The 14557-nt window shown below is 36.3% G+C and overlaps 1 protein-coding gene across 1 annotated transcript; it reads left to right on the top strand.

Moving 5' to 3' along the window:
- Window positions 1-385: 385 nt before the first annotated feature.
- On the top strand, window positions 386-14323 carry LOC140146716 (uncharacterized). Its single transcript, XM_072168588.1, has 7 exons — window positions 386-450; window positions 4112-4412; window positions 5618-5759; window positions 7709-7822; window positions 10180-10317; window positions 11657-11744; window positions 13202-14323. The coding sequence occupies exons 2-7, from the start codon at window positions 4119-4121 to the stop codon at window positions 13575-13577; spliced, it is 1152 nt and encodes a 383-aa protein (XP_072024689.1). The 5' UTR covers window positions 386-450; window positions 4112-4118; the 3' UTR covers window positions 13578-14323.
- The last annotated feature ends 234 nt before the right edge of the window (window positions 14324-14557 follow it).

The raw sequence follows: 14557 nt of genomic DNA on the forward strand, positions 1-14557 counted from the left end.
TAATTTGCCATTTTGTCTGGCTAAAACTAGTGTAGAAATAAATTTGTATCGCATTCCACGGTTGGTGACTTCATATGAATGGTGTATTTTTGTGCATTCATTGGGCCATTGCATATCACTTGTTGTTCACCTACTGCTGAACTCGAATCCAATATTTACCTATAACCAGGAACTAAATGTTAAAAATTGAACTTGAACTTGAATAAAGTACTGTGTCTACATACAATTACGCGCGGTTTAGCGTTGGCCAGTGTTCACTCTGTTTTATCAGCTCTCTAGTATTATATTGAGTAACAGGAAATAATGAAACGAATAATACTAAGTTTACATGTGTTGCAATATGTTACTTCATTGAATGAGTTTTCTGTACTGAGGGTTTTTAGTAAATCATGTTTGTGATTTGTTTTTTGATGTATTTCACTTGTAATCTTGTGGCTAATTTGGCTGAAGGTAAGTACAGTAAGCTTTCATTATATTCACAAATTCTCTTCAGCTCCTTGTCGTTTGGAATACCTCAAACAATGAAAATAAGAAAATTCATGTTGTACACATAGACGAGTCAATTTACGTATGAGCTAGACAAAAATGGAATGTTTTGCTTGCTAATAACTCCAAGCACCCTCTCCTGAACAACATATCCAAAAAGGAGAAAAAAGGGCACAAATTTCAAAATTGGGCGAGTATGGATTAAAAAAAACCATCTAATCGTATTCCTCTCATTATCAGGATATAGAAAAAAGTATAGTTTGACCTATCTACGATGTACAGTTCTTGAGTTATATGCATAAAAGTTAAAATGTTAAAATGTGGTCTCGGCCATTTTGAAACGAATGAAAGCATTCTTAAATTTTACCCCAAGTATAACATCATACTATAGTCTAAATACATTTTTTTAATCCTTGAGACATGACAGACAATAACACAGTTTTCAGACATTTTAGAATTTTAACCCCTGTTTGGACCTTTGTCCCATTTCAAATCTTATAAAACAATTCCCACACGGCGGATTTAATTTGATTTTGTTGTTCTGCAAGACAAGGAAACTATTTTCTAAAGATACGAAAATTAACATTTTTTCTGTTCAAAATCAATGTAGTCGCAGAACTACATTTGTGATGCTCAAAGCATGTTTGGATCGCACTTCACGGTTGGTGAACTTTTTCTGTTTATTCAATGACCCATTATTATGAATTGGTAGTTCACCTACTGCTGAACCCAAAGAAATCTAATCTTTATTCCAATATTTACATGTAACCAGGATATAAATGTATTTGCTGTCGTAGACGTGACATCACATTGGTGACCACGGAGTGTTACCATAGCGAGAACCACAATGGCGGTATCAATGTATGGAGATCAAATTTTTAAATTACCAGTCATATTTAAGACCTGCAACCTTGTGATTTCAGAAGGAAAACATCTCGCAAAAGCTTGCTAAAACTTGATTTTCAAACAGCAGAACATCGACGTGTACAGTAGTGTGGGCCAAAAAACACCTTTTTTCTCGGATCGACTTGGAACTCTCGGAGAATTTAACTGGGGTACATAGTAGTATTGTGCTGAAATATCAGTAATATCGGAGCATGTTTCGCCCAGGCAGTAGATTTTCACAAAATCCCTACTTTTTGCTATTTCTTACTGTATAACTCTATATAGAAATCAGTAGAAACAATCTGGGAAAAAGTAGGCATTCAGATGCCATCTAACCAATATTAAACACTTTGGGTAGTTTGTTTGGATCCTCTAGAACATCACCAAATAGCAAGCCGTCTCCAATTGGTTACCATTATTTTTGCTAAAGACACGCATGTAAGTCAAATATTAATGATATTTGAGTTGCTATATTAAGGGGTATGGGTAGCATTATGGAGAATTTCCCCAGTTCTACTCAGTCAAATTTCCCAAATGCGGTATTGTTGCATAGATATGAACTGCAGCATTGTCAAAAATAAATGCTATATGATTTTCGGTTATCCATGTTTTGACCAGAGGTCAAAAGGTCACACAACCTTGAAAATTACTACAAATTAGGCATCACATGACCCTTTAACCCCTGGTCATGTCAGAGCTGCTCTAAATTCATATCTCATGTATTGTTTGTACTGTTGCAGTTCGTATCTACCCAACAAGACCAAGATTGTGAAATTTGACTCAGTAGAACTGGGGAAATGCTCCATAATGCTACCCCTACCCCTTAATTTAGCAACTCAAATATCATCAATATTTAACTAAATACAGGTCTATAGCAAAAAAATAATGGTAACCAATTGGAGACTGCTTGCTATTTGGTGATGTTCTGGAGGGTCTAAACAAACTACCCAAATTGTTTAATATTGGCTATGATGTCATCTCAATGCCTACTTTTCCCAGGTTGTTTCTACTGATTTCTCTATATAATGACAAATAAGTGGGGATTTTGTGAAAATCTACTGCCTGGGCGAAACATGCTCCGATCTTACTGATATTTTAGCACAATAGTAGTATGTACCCTAGTAAAATACTCCGAGAGTTCCAAGTCGATCCGAGAAAAAAGGTGTTTTTTGGCCCACCCTAGTGTACAGTGTAGAGAGCGTTGTCATGCAAAATGTGTGATCAGGGCCGTGACACTCGTATTCAATCCCTGTATAAAAAATGAAGTCACTTCGCCGGCAGTTTGAGTGACGGTTGCTATGCCGGTTGCTATGCATCGAGGTGGTAAGCCTAAAACTTACGTACTTGTGAACGGCTATGATGCGCGTTACTGCTTTATTGGTCAAAAGGAGTTATCCTGTTTTTGATTGACAGTTGCTAGGGCATCGAGGTGGTAAATTAGTCTTAGTTTCAGACCTGCAAGTACAGGTACGATTGTAACGCAATTTGAAAGTATGTTTATTTGTTTTAAGAAAGAAATACCATTTTCATCAAATTTTATATTAGTAGAGATAATATTAGACCCATATTTTACTTGTTTTATTGAATTTCGAGCTAATTTTATGTATGAAATGTGCACATTTTAGACCGATACAGTGCAAACGACACTCCGTCTTGATCAAGTCTAACATCGTCAGGCTAAAATCTCCTCAATCTTGAACGACTGTCGAGGAAGTCTATTTCGAGCTATTTTTCCAAGATGGCGCACATCGACTGCCAATTATTCGGACCCTTTCCGGCAAAAATACAGCTTATTTAGCCAGTCTCGTCATGGGGTCATCGAAGAAAATATTTTCCTAGCATATTGAGGTAACTCTTGAGCTACTTGGTTTTTCAAAATATGATAGTAATGGAAAGAAACGACCAATTGTTCGCCGTTTTTCGCCATTTAATTTTTTTTTTAAACGATGACGTAAACATGCAGCAACTCTTCCACAGAAAATACACTCCTACACGTACAGGGGTACAGCAATGCCATCACATGCATGAAGGCGCATAGGCTGAATGACTGCGCAAACGAGTGGCTTATCCTATAGTTTATTAGTACTCGAGAATCCTTGGTGTGATCCATCACTACGGAAGTAGTTGTGACCTCGGCAGGAAGTGACGTCGGTCTACGAAAGCGAATATAGACGAAGTACTGCGTTCCTACATAAATTACATGCGGTGTATCGTTAACAAGTGTTCACTCAAGTTTAGCAACTCTCTATTATATGAGGACCAGGAAATAATGACACGAATAATACTAAGTTTACATGTGTAACAATATCTTACTTCATTGAATGAGCTTTCTGTACTGAGGGTTTTTAGTATATCATGTTTGTGATTGGTTTGTTATTGTATTGCGCTTGTCTTCTTGTGGCTACTTTCGCTGAAGGTAAGTACAGTATTAAAGCTTTCATTATATTCACCAATTCTCTCCTGCTCCTTGTCATTTGGGCATACCTTAAAAAATGAACATAAGAACATGCATGTTGTACACAGCTTACATTTTGTAATCCCCATAAAAAAAAAATTTCTTACACTGCCCTTCTGGTTACACACTTTCGACTGGATATGATTTTGTCTTCTTTCAATGACAAATTTCAATGCACTTGCAGTTTTAATCTTTAATCACAATGTACTATTAAAGATAAAACGACACGTAGGCCTACATTGCATTTGTCATACCTAGCAATAGACTTTTATTTTTAATTTTCAGATGCAATATGTCCAAACAAGACGAGCAAATTACAGCGTCTTCTATTTATGATGATGGAGAACATTACTTACCCCCAGAGGAAGGCAGACTAAATAATGTAGAAAATAATTGGGCTACGAAGCAGGCAGATCATCAATCCTACCACTGGATTCAAGTTGATTTCCAGGATGCAACTACTATAACAGGCATACAGACACAAGGTGATGGTTTTGAAGATAATGAATGGGTGACGGAACTGCAGATACAAAGTGGTGATTCAGAGGATTCTTTGACTTACATTATGGAAGGGAATGACCCTAAGGTATAAATAAATGTTATGATAATACCTTAAACAATAATAGCTTTTTTCACAAGAACAGAATAAAAATACCACTGGAACAACACGAGAGTGGATTAAATTGTCGCACGTTGATGACGCTTTTACGTCACCTTAACCACTGCACAGTGGGCTAGGATGGAACCAATTTTTGGTAAAATTAAAAATGTCTATAAGATGCCAAGAAAACATTGCATTTTTATGTACCTATGGGTTTCTCTTTTGACCCGAGGAGTTCGATGGACAGCATTTTGAATTCGTATGACCTCATTAAAATACTGTTCTCTGATTGTTGAAATTAACTTTCATAAAATATCCACTTTAAACATATGTTTATGTAAATTATTGAAACATATTGTTTCAAATAAATAGGTTTTAACCTATCAAAATAGGTTTATGGATCCACAGAATGTAACATTTGCTCAAAAGCGCGTTGGCTCAAAAACGAATTACTTAATTTTCATGCAAATTTCGCTAGCTCATGCTGTATTAACTCCTGCACTGCATTTAGTACGGTGGCTGATTTATCTTTGGCTTATTATGGCTTTGGTAACAACGTTTGCACCGTATTTTTTGTGGGACATGAGAGCACATCAGACATATCAAATTACATTCTGAATACGATGTCCTTCCGGTATCAAGTTTTTTGGTTTTTTTAATTTACGATATAATACAAATTTTATGGCAAATTATTAAACATTGATATTTTTGACATTTAACAGTCAGAGTCGAAGTAAAATTTATAAATCTAATGATTTACTCAAAGGGTAGGCTATGTAGCTGGGAGGAAAAGCCGACGATAATTTAAAAATTTTGATCTTTCGTACTAAAGATCTAGATTTTTTTCCCCTAAAATCACCTAAAAAATTGAGGTCTTAGGGCGAAAAAACGTGTATATTCGTTCTTAAATGATACTTCATGGTATATTGAGCCAATGAGGTCAGACACTTTCGGTAAAGTGTTAAAGTGTATTTATGTATGTACTTGCGTGGTTTTTATCATTTTGCGTTTTTATGTGACAATGATTTTAGATAACTTGTTTTTACGAAATTCACGATGGTTTTATTAGCAGTATTTGACTGCAAGTTTGGCCACATATACATATATAGGTGAACCGACGTGCATTAAGTATTAGTAGTAGTATTTCGTTCATTAGTTTGTTGTTTTGTCCTGTTTAATATCCATTCCAGACTTTCGCAGCAAACACAGATAGAAATACAGTTGTTACAATAACATTTTCTGTGCAAATCACGGCGAGATATCTGCGGATAGTACCAACTGACTGGCATGGCTGGGTTTCAATGCGCTTTGAAGTTATTGGCTGTCGAAGTGGTAAGAAACATTTATTTTCTAAGATACTCTATTTATCCTTTCTGTTTCTCTCTACAGTTAAGTAGAGTGTTAAATATGGAACATTGATATTGCATAATGATATGTAGCACAACAACAGGCCTATAGACGAATCCAACGAGCCAAGTCATGGTCAGGATTTGGTCGGCCATTATTGGGTCCCCGCATGCACCAAAGTGGTGTTGTGAGTGCCCAATTGGATGGATTAAACCCGCTTAAAATTCGATGTTAGATTATTTTGTGTTGTAAACTGTCATCATTCTTTTGTCTACGTGTAACACGGGTGATAGAATGCAGTTTAAAATACCCTCCAAGGCCGCATCATTTCACATTTTAGGTGAGATAGAGCCGACGGGGACCCAGCTAATGGCTGCCATTGAGGTGTAGGAATGCGTGAAATTGGATTCGTCTATAACAGGAGGGTACATAAACACAACAAAAAGGAAACTCCTCATTTACATCCATCCACCTGCTCATGTTATGACAAATTGATTGACACGGTGGTGTGCAGCATCTTGTTAGCTCCAATTTAATACCACATTTGCTACCAAAAACGCTAAATTGACAAATATTAGATACCAGTATATGAAATTTGGTGCATTTTCAAAAGTTGCAAATCAAACTGATCACGAAGTTGGAATTCTATGCATGGCCAAAACATGCCCCTGTCGACTGTCCCAAGTGCCCGATTTATTCAAATATATTGTTAATTTAAAGCGCATGGATTGTTGAAAATTTTTACTTATGATGATTAATTCTAAGGAATGATGCGATCGATATGACCTAGCAGTTGATTCAGGCCATGTCATGGACGCACTCTGCAATTCGCCACTACAGCTATATTTGCAACTTTTACAAATGCACCAAGTTTCATATACTAGTACCAATCTTTGTCAATTTAAAGGTTATGATAGCAAATATGGAATCAAATAGAGCTAATAAGATGGTATCCACGACTGTGTCAATCAAATCGTGGCACCATAAGCAGGTTTAGATTTATGACTGGTTATATAAGTGAGGACTTTCTTTTTGTGTTTTTCTAATGGATTGAGTCACAATTTAATTAAAGCATTATCGAAGTCATTTACATGTATCTACATTATTTCTGCTTTTATATCAAGCAATAACATACAATATTTCTTTATGTTTAGTTGTGGTATTTATACTCACAAAATAACATTTTGACCGTTTCTATCAGAGACCCACATCATAATAATCAAGAGGAAAAGATTTTATTGGTATTGGGATTGCCTGGCATCATAGGGCTGGATAACCCAGGTGGAATATAGCACAATCCAGAGGTCCCCGGTTCAAATTGCCGCTTCAGCCAGATTTCCTTCATCCCCTTCTTCATTCAATCTTTAATATACTTTAATTTCAGTGGTTACATCATCGCAGGCAACGACTACCAGCGAACAACCAGTCCCCACATAAGTACATCACCGACACGTGTGACAAAACTTTCTACTTTTCATCAATTATCCCGTTACTGCTTTTAGAAAACTTACACACCCCTTAGGTTACAAATCTGATACATCTGTGAGCTATATTATGTCAGTCAGGAAAGCCTACTTGTTTATCCAAAATGTACATCTGACTTATTCTTTTAAGAATACGAACATGATGAATTCATCTGGTAGAAGATTCTGCTGCTATAGCTGTCTCATTGTAGCCCGCAGGAAACTCGGGGAGATGATCTTGGATGCGAAGATTTATTGCAGTATTTTATATGGCGTGCGCCTCCTAGAGTTGCTGCAAAAAGTTGTATAGAATAACAGCTGTTTACTTTGACACTATAACAACGGAGATATATAGAAGATCAAAATAAATTAATCAATTGTGTTTACTATAGCTCCACTCTGTAAATCGGTAAAATATATTTTTACAAAAGGTACTAAAATCTAAGAATCTTTAAAATACTCATATTTCAGCGGCTACAACATCGAAGGCAACCACTACCACCGATAAAGCGACTACCAGTCCTTATTTAAGTACATCACCATCTGATGAGAGAACTTCTCAACCCTCTAAGGATCTATCGACAGGTATGACAAAACATTCTACTTGTCAGTGGTAAAATGGTTTAGATTTATGGGAAGCAAATCATTTAGCAACATTTAGGTTACTCCTTCAAGTAATTATACACGAAATTAGGGTTAGGGTTAGTTTAGAGTTAGGGTTAGGATTAGGGTTAGGGTTAGGGTTAGGATTAGGGTTAGGGTTAGGATTATCTTACACGAAATAATTACATGAAGGATCGACCCACATTTAAAGGAATTTTAAGGAACACACAAGGACGTTCCTCGTACTATTCAGAATGCAATTTGATGTGCCAGGTTTGAACCAATGTTTGATCAATAAATCAATAACTACTTGCCTTGAGTTGTTGAATTTTCAGTGCAGTAGTTGTACAGTTAGGACGCTGGACAACCGATTGTTATTGTTCTGCAAGGCTCACTCAGTCATTTAATAAGGCAATACAAACGATCGAATTTGGTATTCAAATGAACAAAATTTTGAGTTACACCTTTTCAGTGTAAAATTTTTTTCTCGGCCAAATGAAAAGCAATAATTTTCATTTTTTCAGTAAATGTCAGGAAAAACTGTAATGCTTGATACTGTATTTTTTTTCAAATCTTAGTGTTAAACTTAGTCGTGAAATTCAGTCATTTAGTGTAAGATTTTCGATTTTGATAGGCTTCAACTCTGCCCACGAGCCTTTTTTTTGGATCAACCTTTTAGCTTTTCAAAGTAATATAGTTCGCTAAAGAAGGATTTTTCCCAACTTTCCGTGAGCGATATATCATAGTTTTGTCAGAATTTCCGTTTTGATTCCATAACTACCAGCTGAAAAATTTTCAAATCCCCGCGTGAAATCTTAGGCTAATACTAGCATTGTGGATCGATATCTCTGGGTGCCCGGCCTGGATACAGTGTTGCCAGAACTTCAATATAGCAAAGAAATTACCTAGTGTTTCAATTGTCATGAAGGTGACTGGGTATAGTGCCTTTTGTTTGTGTTTTTTGAAATTGCTTAAACCCACCGAAAGTCATAATGAAGCAGCCAAAACAATACAAGGTTAAACATGGAAGTTTATAACAACCTATTATAATGACCTAAAGGAAAAATCATTTATGGGAACAATGAGCCTTGCATTGTAAGTCATGGTCAAAATGTGTTGAGTATCCACCCCACCCCCATAGGCCTACATAATATTACATACCGGTACCTTATAATATTTATATAGCACGGCTATAGCTATACATTTAGAAAGTAGGTCCTATAGCGCTAAATTATGACAAATAGGCCTACACAAACCCGAACACAAGTCTGAAGGGTGTAATGAAAATGCCAACCCGCGATGGGGGGGGTCATTCAAAATTCACCTGGAGATAGGAGGGACAGAAAATTAAAATCCCCTCTAATAACGCGCGAATTTTTCTAGGTTTGGACAGTGGATTTTCCCATGGACCTCATCCTAGGTAAATAAACAAACAAACAAACAAACAAACAGACAAAATGGTTTTCATAATCATGGAATCCATAGCCCCTATAAATTGAAAATTACGGGAGCAAATTTCCAAAATTCACCTCATTTACCAGAATTGGGGATTTGGGCTACCAAATCGCTGGTCAGGCAATCCTGGTTTTCAATGGAAAACGGACCTGGTTGACAACAATTGAAATATCGATTATTTCTGCTGGTTGCTCTCGAGATAAAGTACTGAGTTTGACATTTTCGGAGCATGAAGGAAAAAGGGTTAAATAAAAACGGAAATTCTGACAAAACTATAACATATAGACCCACACGATGTGCTTTACAGAGGTGGGAAATATCTTTCTTTAGCAAACTATATTAGTTTGAGACGCTTAAAAATGAATTCCGTAAAAAGCTCGCGGGCGAACTAAAGGCCTATAAAAATCAAAAATATCACACTAAAAGACAAAATATGATGTTTGAATTTTAACACCAGGATTTTAAAAAAAATGTATATCCAAGCACTATGTCTTTAACTGACATTACTGAAGAAGAAAAAATATTGCTTTATATTTGACCGAGAAAATTAATTTCATAGCAAAAAGGTGTATCTCTGAATTGTGCTGATTTTAACATGTATCGATCGACTTTTAGCGCGACTATGCATTTCTAAAGAATTGGTTGTCCAGCGTCCTAACTGTGTAGTCCTTACCCCTATAATATACATATCTTACTTGTCACCAATGCGCTATAATTTTTTGAGAAAAATGCAAAAATAGGCACAAAATTGGGCAGGGGTGTAGTACCCCTTAATTTAATTTAATCCCGATGGATTAGAAGGTCAGAGTTCTGACAGAAATTTGAGGTACGTCTAATCTTGCGCTGAAATTATAAATTAAAATCTGTAATATGTCTGTATTTAGTGTTCCAAACATCTACATCTAAAACAACTTCTGCTACCAAGAAAGTGACAACTACGTTCACAACCAAGAGCATGATGAAATCTTTAGCAACATCATCGACTACTGACAGTCCCACGCAATCTCAGAAAGCTGTATCAGGTATGGAAAAGTCAAGCTTTTTTTTATCTTTCATATGCCTGAAAGGGCTTTGCCTGTGCTCAAGAATAAATAACAAAAAAAAAAACATCACTCAAATTTTACACTACATCAAATAAATACACCAGATAAATTAGTTTACAGTCACATAAACATGATATACATTATGCACTGAAAATGTTTCCAAAATACTCCACTTGTTAATCAAGTTAGATAAATAGTCAAGTTGATTTGCTTGTTTTTGTATTTATTCAAAATTCAATAAATTTACAATGAAGTGACACTTCATCATGTTCATTGGAAATGTTTCAAAAAACATTAACAGGCAAAAATGGAAACCAAGAGAAGAATTGACAATTTGCCACAATTTGAAGTTTAGGCAAAACATATAGGCCTACAGCTGTTTACCGTTTTGTTGTTGTTCATGATCCAAACTTTGTCAAATTAATGATCCAATTAATTTATCTTTTAATCAAAGATTATTAATCAAAGTGCGGTGTTCAAGTATTTGATGAAAACTGTTTTGCAATAAGCGACGATTTGTCAAACATAATATTTTTGTAAAACGGGGTTCCGGTGCGAAGCACTAGATCACCGAGCGGGCCAAAGCGGCGACGAGGGCCAAACGTTTGGGGCCCGGTGGAAGACCCGAGAGATAAATTATTCCAAATTGAGAGTAATTCAGACTGGACACATACATGTACATGTAAACTGGTACATTTGACAGCTCAAGTTATTTTTGCTTTGTTTTTCTTTTCATAATATATCAGTAACACTGCATTATAGTCACTTCAATAAACACCTGCTAAATGTATAAATCTATATATTATGCTACGCCCAGCTTCCAGTCCGATATTTCAGTAGCTTATAAATGACGATCACAGAATCGTGATACACACAGAAAAATAAAGGTGTCAAATTGGCTCGATTGCTGGATCCGAAATGCCAGAGTACCATAGAGAGTCCTAGTACAAAAGTATAGGCAAAATCAATTCTCGCCTAAAAATTCTATGAACATGAGATTTTCACAGAATTTTCTCCTAAATATAAAAGAAAATGACAATTACAAGCTAACTAACAAGTAAAAACTCATGCAATACCTCTTGGAATAATATCACAATAGCCTAATGAAAATCATTGATTTTACTGTAGAAACATTATGGTGTGTCTCACCAACATTTTTGATGGTCGGTCCTACCCCGGGTAAGGCGTTGGGGAGAAAATGTTATGACTAAAATGAGCGCAAAGGATGGATCTACGATTAGCTTAAGTCGTTTGACGTATAGACGCGTATTTTTATAACGGATAAAAACCTTAATAACAAGTTTGTTTCCATTTCCAGGGACAATGATAATTGGAGTCGCAGTTGGTTTATCAATAGCACTTATGCTGATCATAATTTCTGTCCTGTTTGCTCTGAAACTAATAAGGTAAATGATAACTAACGATACTAATGTTTATGGCTTTGGGCGCATTTCAACATAACGTCACTGGGCGGAAAAACCTCGTATGTACTTTTTGCCCTTGAACATGGATGAAGCAAACCTATCAATGTAAAGTCTACACAAACAAGGCTTTATCCATTTTCCAGGGCCAAAAGTAAAAATGAGATGTTTTCTGCATGTACTTTTTGCCCTTGAACATGGCTAAAGCAAACCATTCAATATAAAGTCTACACCTACAAGGCTTTATCCATGTTCAAGGGCCAAAAGTACATATGAGGTTTTTCCCGCCCAGCAACGATAATTAGTTACTTGAAAGCCCGTTTTTAGACCACAACTCAACTTGATTATAACCAAATTAGTAGTACCTGTGCATATTTTCTCGCACTCCGCTCACATTATTGGGGTACAGGGGCGCCATTCTGTAGCCACAACACCTAAAGTTTGTTCGGCATATAATTGGCGAAAAGTATTCGGCTTTATGTTATTGCGCGAGTTATTATACTCAGCACAGTGTTGCTCACTATGCAGCATTTCCGCCCAAGATCAGAACTACCCGAGCGTAATGGCACTGTGGCATACCTTCAACCAGGAAGATACCCAGGGGAATGATCTATACGCCCAACCCTATCTTATAGATGCAATGGCGATGGGTTGAAATGTTCTCATGTTCATATCCAAATGTATTTCAAACATTTTTATGTGATCATGGTGATTGACACTACAAACGTATCACTAAATGCATATCCTTTTTTGCTTTACACCAAAAAGCTTTATAGTATTATCTCAAAGTATTTTATATGGTTTTTTGTATAATTAGAAAGTGTGGGCACCCTTAATCACTGAAGTACCAGAAACTTAAAATCTGGATGAGAAGATATGTTTATTATGCGGGAAAGAAGAGTGTCAAGTTCAATTTGCCATAGTTAAACTTTAGTGCAACCAAACAGTATTCAAGTGTGGGCTAGGCCATTAATTTAGTATGCATGTAGAAATGCAACGAATAAGTATGAAATGAGTAGAATGCATAATGCCGAATAATTATACTAATTTACTAACTATCGAATCTGTTCCTATAGAAGGCACAACCTCTTTTTTGGTCCTATAGCGCTATTGGTGCCAGGATAGGTACCGATGGTACTTTCTATCGTAACCCTAAACATTTGTACAGTGCATAAATTTTTTATTTAAATGAAAAACAATAACCCTGTGCAACTGTTAGAATGCTATTTATTACATCGCCAGGGTGATAATAAGAATCATCGGTACCTAACCGGGCACCGATATTTCTATAGGACCAAATTCGATGTGGTACCTAACCCATGAAGTGTTTTGTGCGCGGGTAGCGACCATTGGCTTTACCCCATTACAAAACAGCAATGTATTAATTTTTTTATACGAAAGAATAATAATTTAGGTATTGTGTCTTGTTAACATTAATCTAGAGTTAAACGTGGAAACCAGACAAAGCCTGTAGCCTCTACCGCTAAACCAACCGAAGTCAATCAGCCATACTACTTGACTGTTTTTGATGCCACACCGAATCAGCCATCCGACTCAAGTATCAAGCAACCGGTGTATGCCGACCCTAATCAGGAGAATCCACCTCAGGATGAATTGTACCATGACATCACAGAATCCGCTACTGGTGATGACCCTAATGCAATTTACTATTCGTCTGTTGAACCAGCATCCATTCCCCAAAGTAACAACGGACAGGTATCGAATACTAAACAGCAGACGAAGGGTAAAACATTTGAAGCACCAGGAGACGCGAGTCTATACTACGCTACTTCGGATACGCAGCAAACGAGATATTGATAACATTGTACGTACATGACGTATGGGATGGTCATATCACATCAAATGACCAACCTGAGCACCATCGACGGTGTGAAACGCATTGGCAACATCTGCGCTTGAATTAAATTGCATTTTTCTTTGCTATACTTCAGTGTAAATACTTATTGTGTAGCGTTTGATATTTATTTCTGCTCTGAAGTTATAACTGAACTCCAATCAAATCAATATGGCAAATCTTATGAACATATGCATCACTTTCAAATGTGACCAGCTCAAAAACACCCGTAACACGTCGCCAGACATGTTTTTGAGTTATAGGCCTTTAAAGATGACATTCCCATAAAAAGTGAAATTTTGGAATTCTTAATTTCATGGTATTTGACAGTCGAACTAAGTGGACTTATGCTTCAATATGCTGATGTCACCGCCCTAATGGTTTCTGACACTTGCCCTGAAAAGATTGCCTAACGCCTCAGTAAAAACTTGGAAAATGTAATCAATGTAGTCAGTCAACAGACTGACAACAAACTGTCACTTCACATGGGTAAGACAGAATTAATCCTTTTCGGGACTAAACGCAAAATCAAGCGTTATGAAGATTGTTCAATTACCAGTTGTGGGCAAACTGTTACCGCCACCAAGTCAGTGAAATATTTAGACCTTGAAATTGACAATGTTTTGTCTGGAGAGCAGATGGCTTCTGACATCATAAAAAAGTCAACTCCAAACTTACATTTCTGTATAGGCAGGCTAATTTTTTTTGATAAAAAAAAAAACAAAACACTCTGCTCAGCCTTGATTTTGTGTTTATTTATATAACTACTCCATACGATATGGCGAAGTATCTAAAACTACAAGTATAAAATTGCAGCGTGTCCAGAACAAGGTTATTAGGTTTATGCTAAGTAAAGACTCTTTTTATCACATTGATGTTAAGGACTTCCAAGATTTGGGGATTTTAAACATTTGCAATAGGGCAAAACAATAATTGCGGCTTA

The sequence above is a fragment of the Amphiura filiformis genome, chromosome 2 (assembly GCF_039555335.1).
Source record: "Amphiura filiformis chromosome 2, Afil_fr2py, whole genome shotgun sequence".
Lineage (NCBI taxonomy): Eukaryota > Metazoa > Echinodermata > Ophiuroidea > Amphilepidida > Amphiuridae > Amphiura > Amphiura filiformis.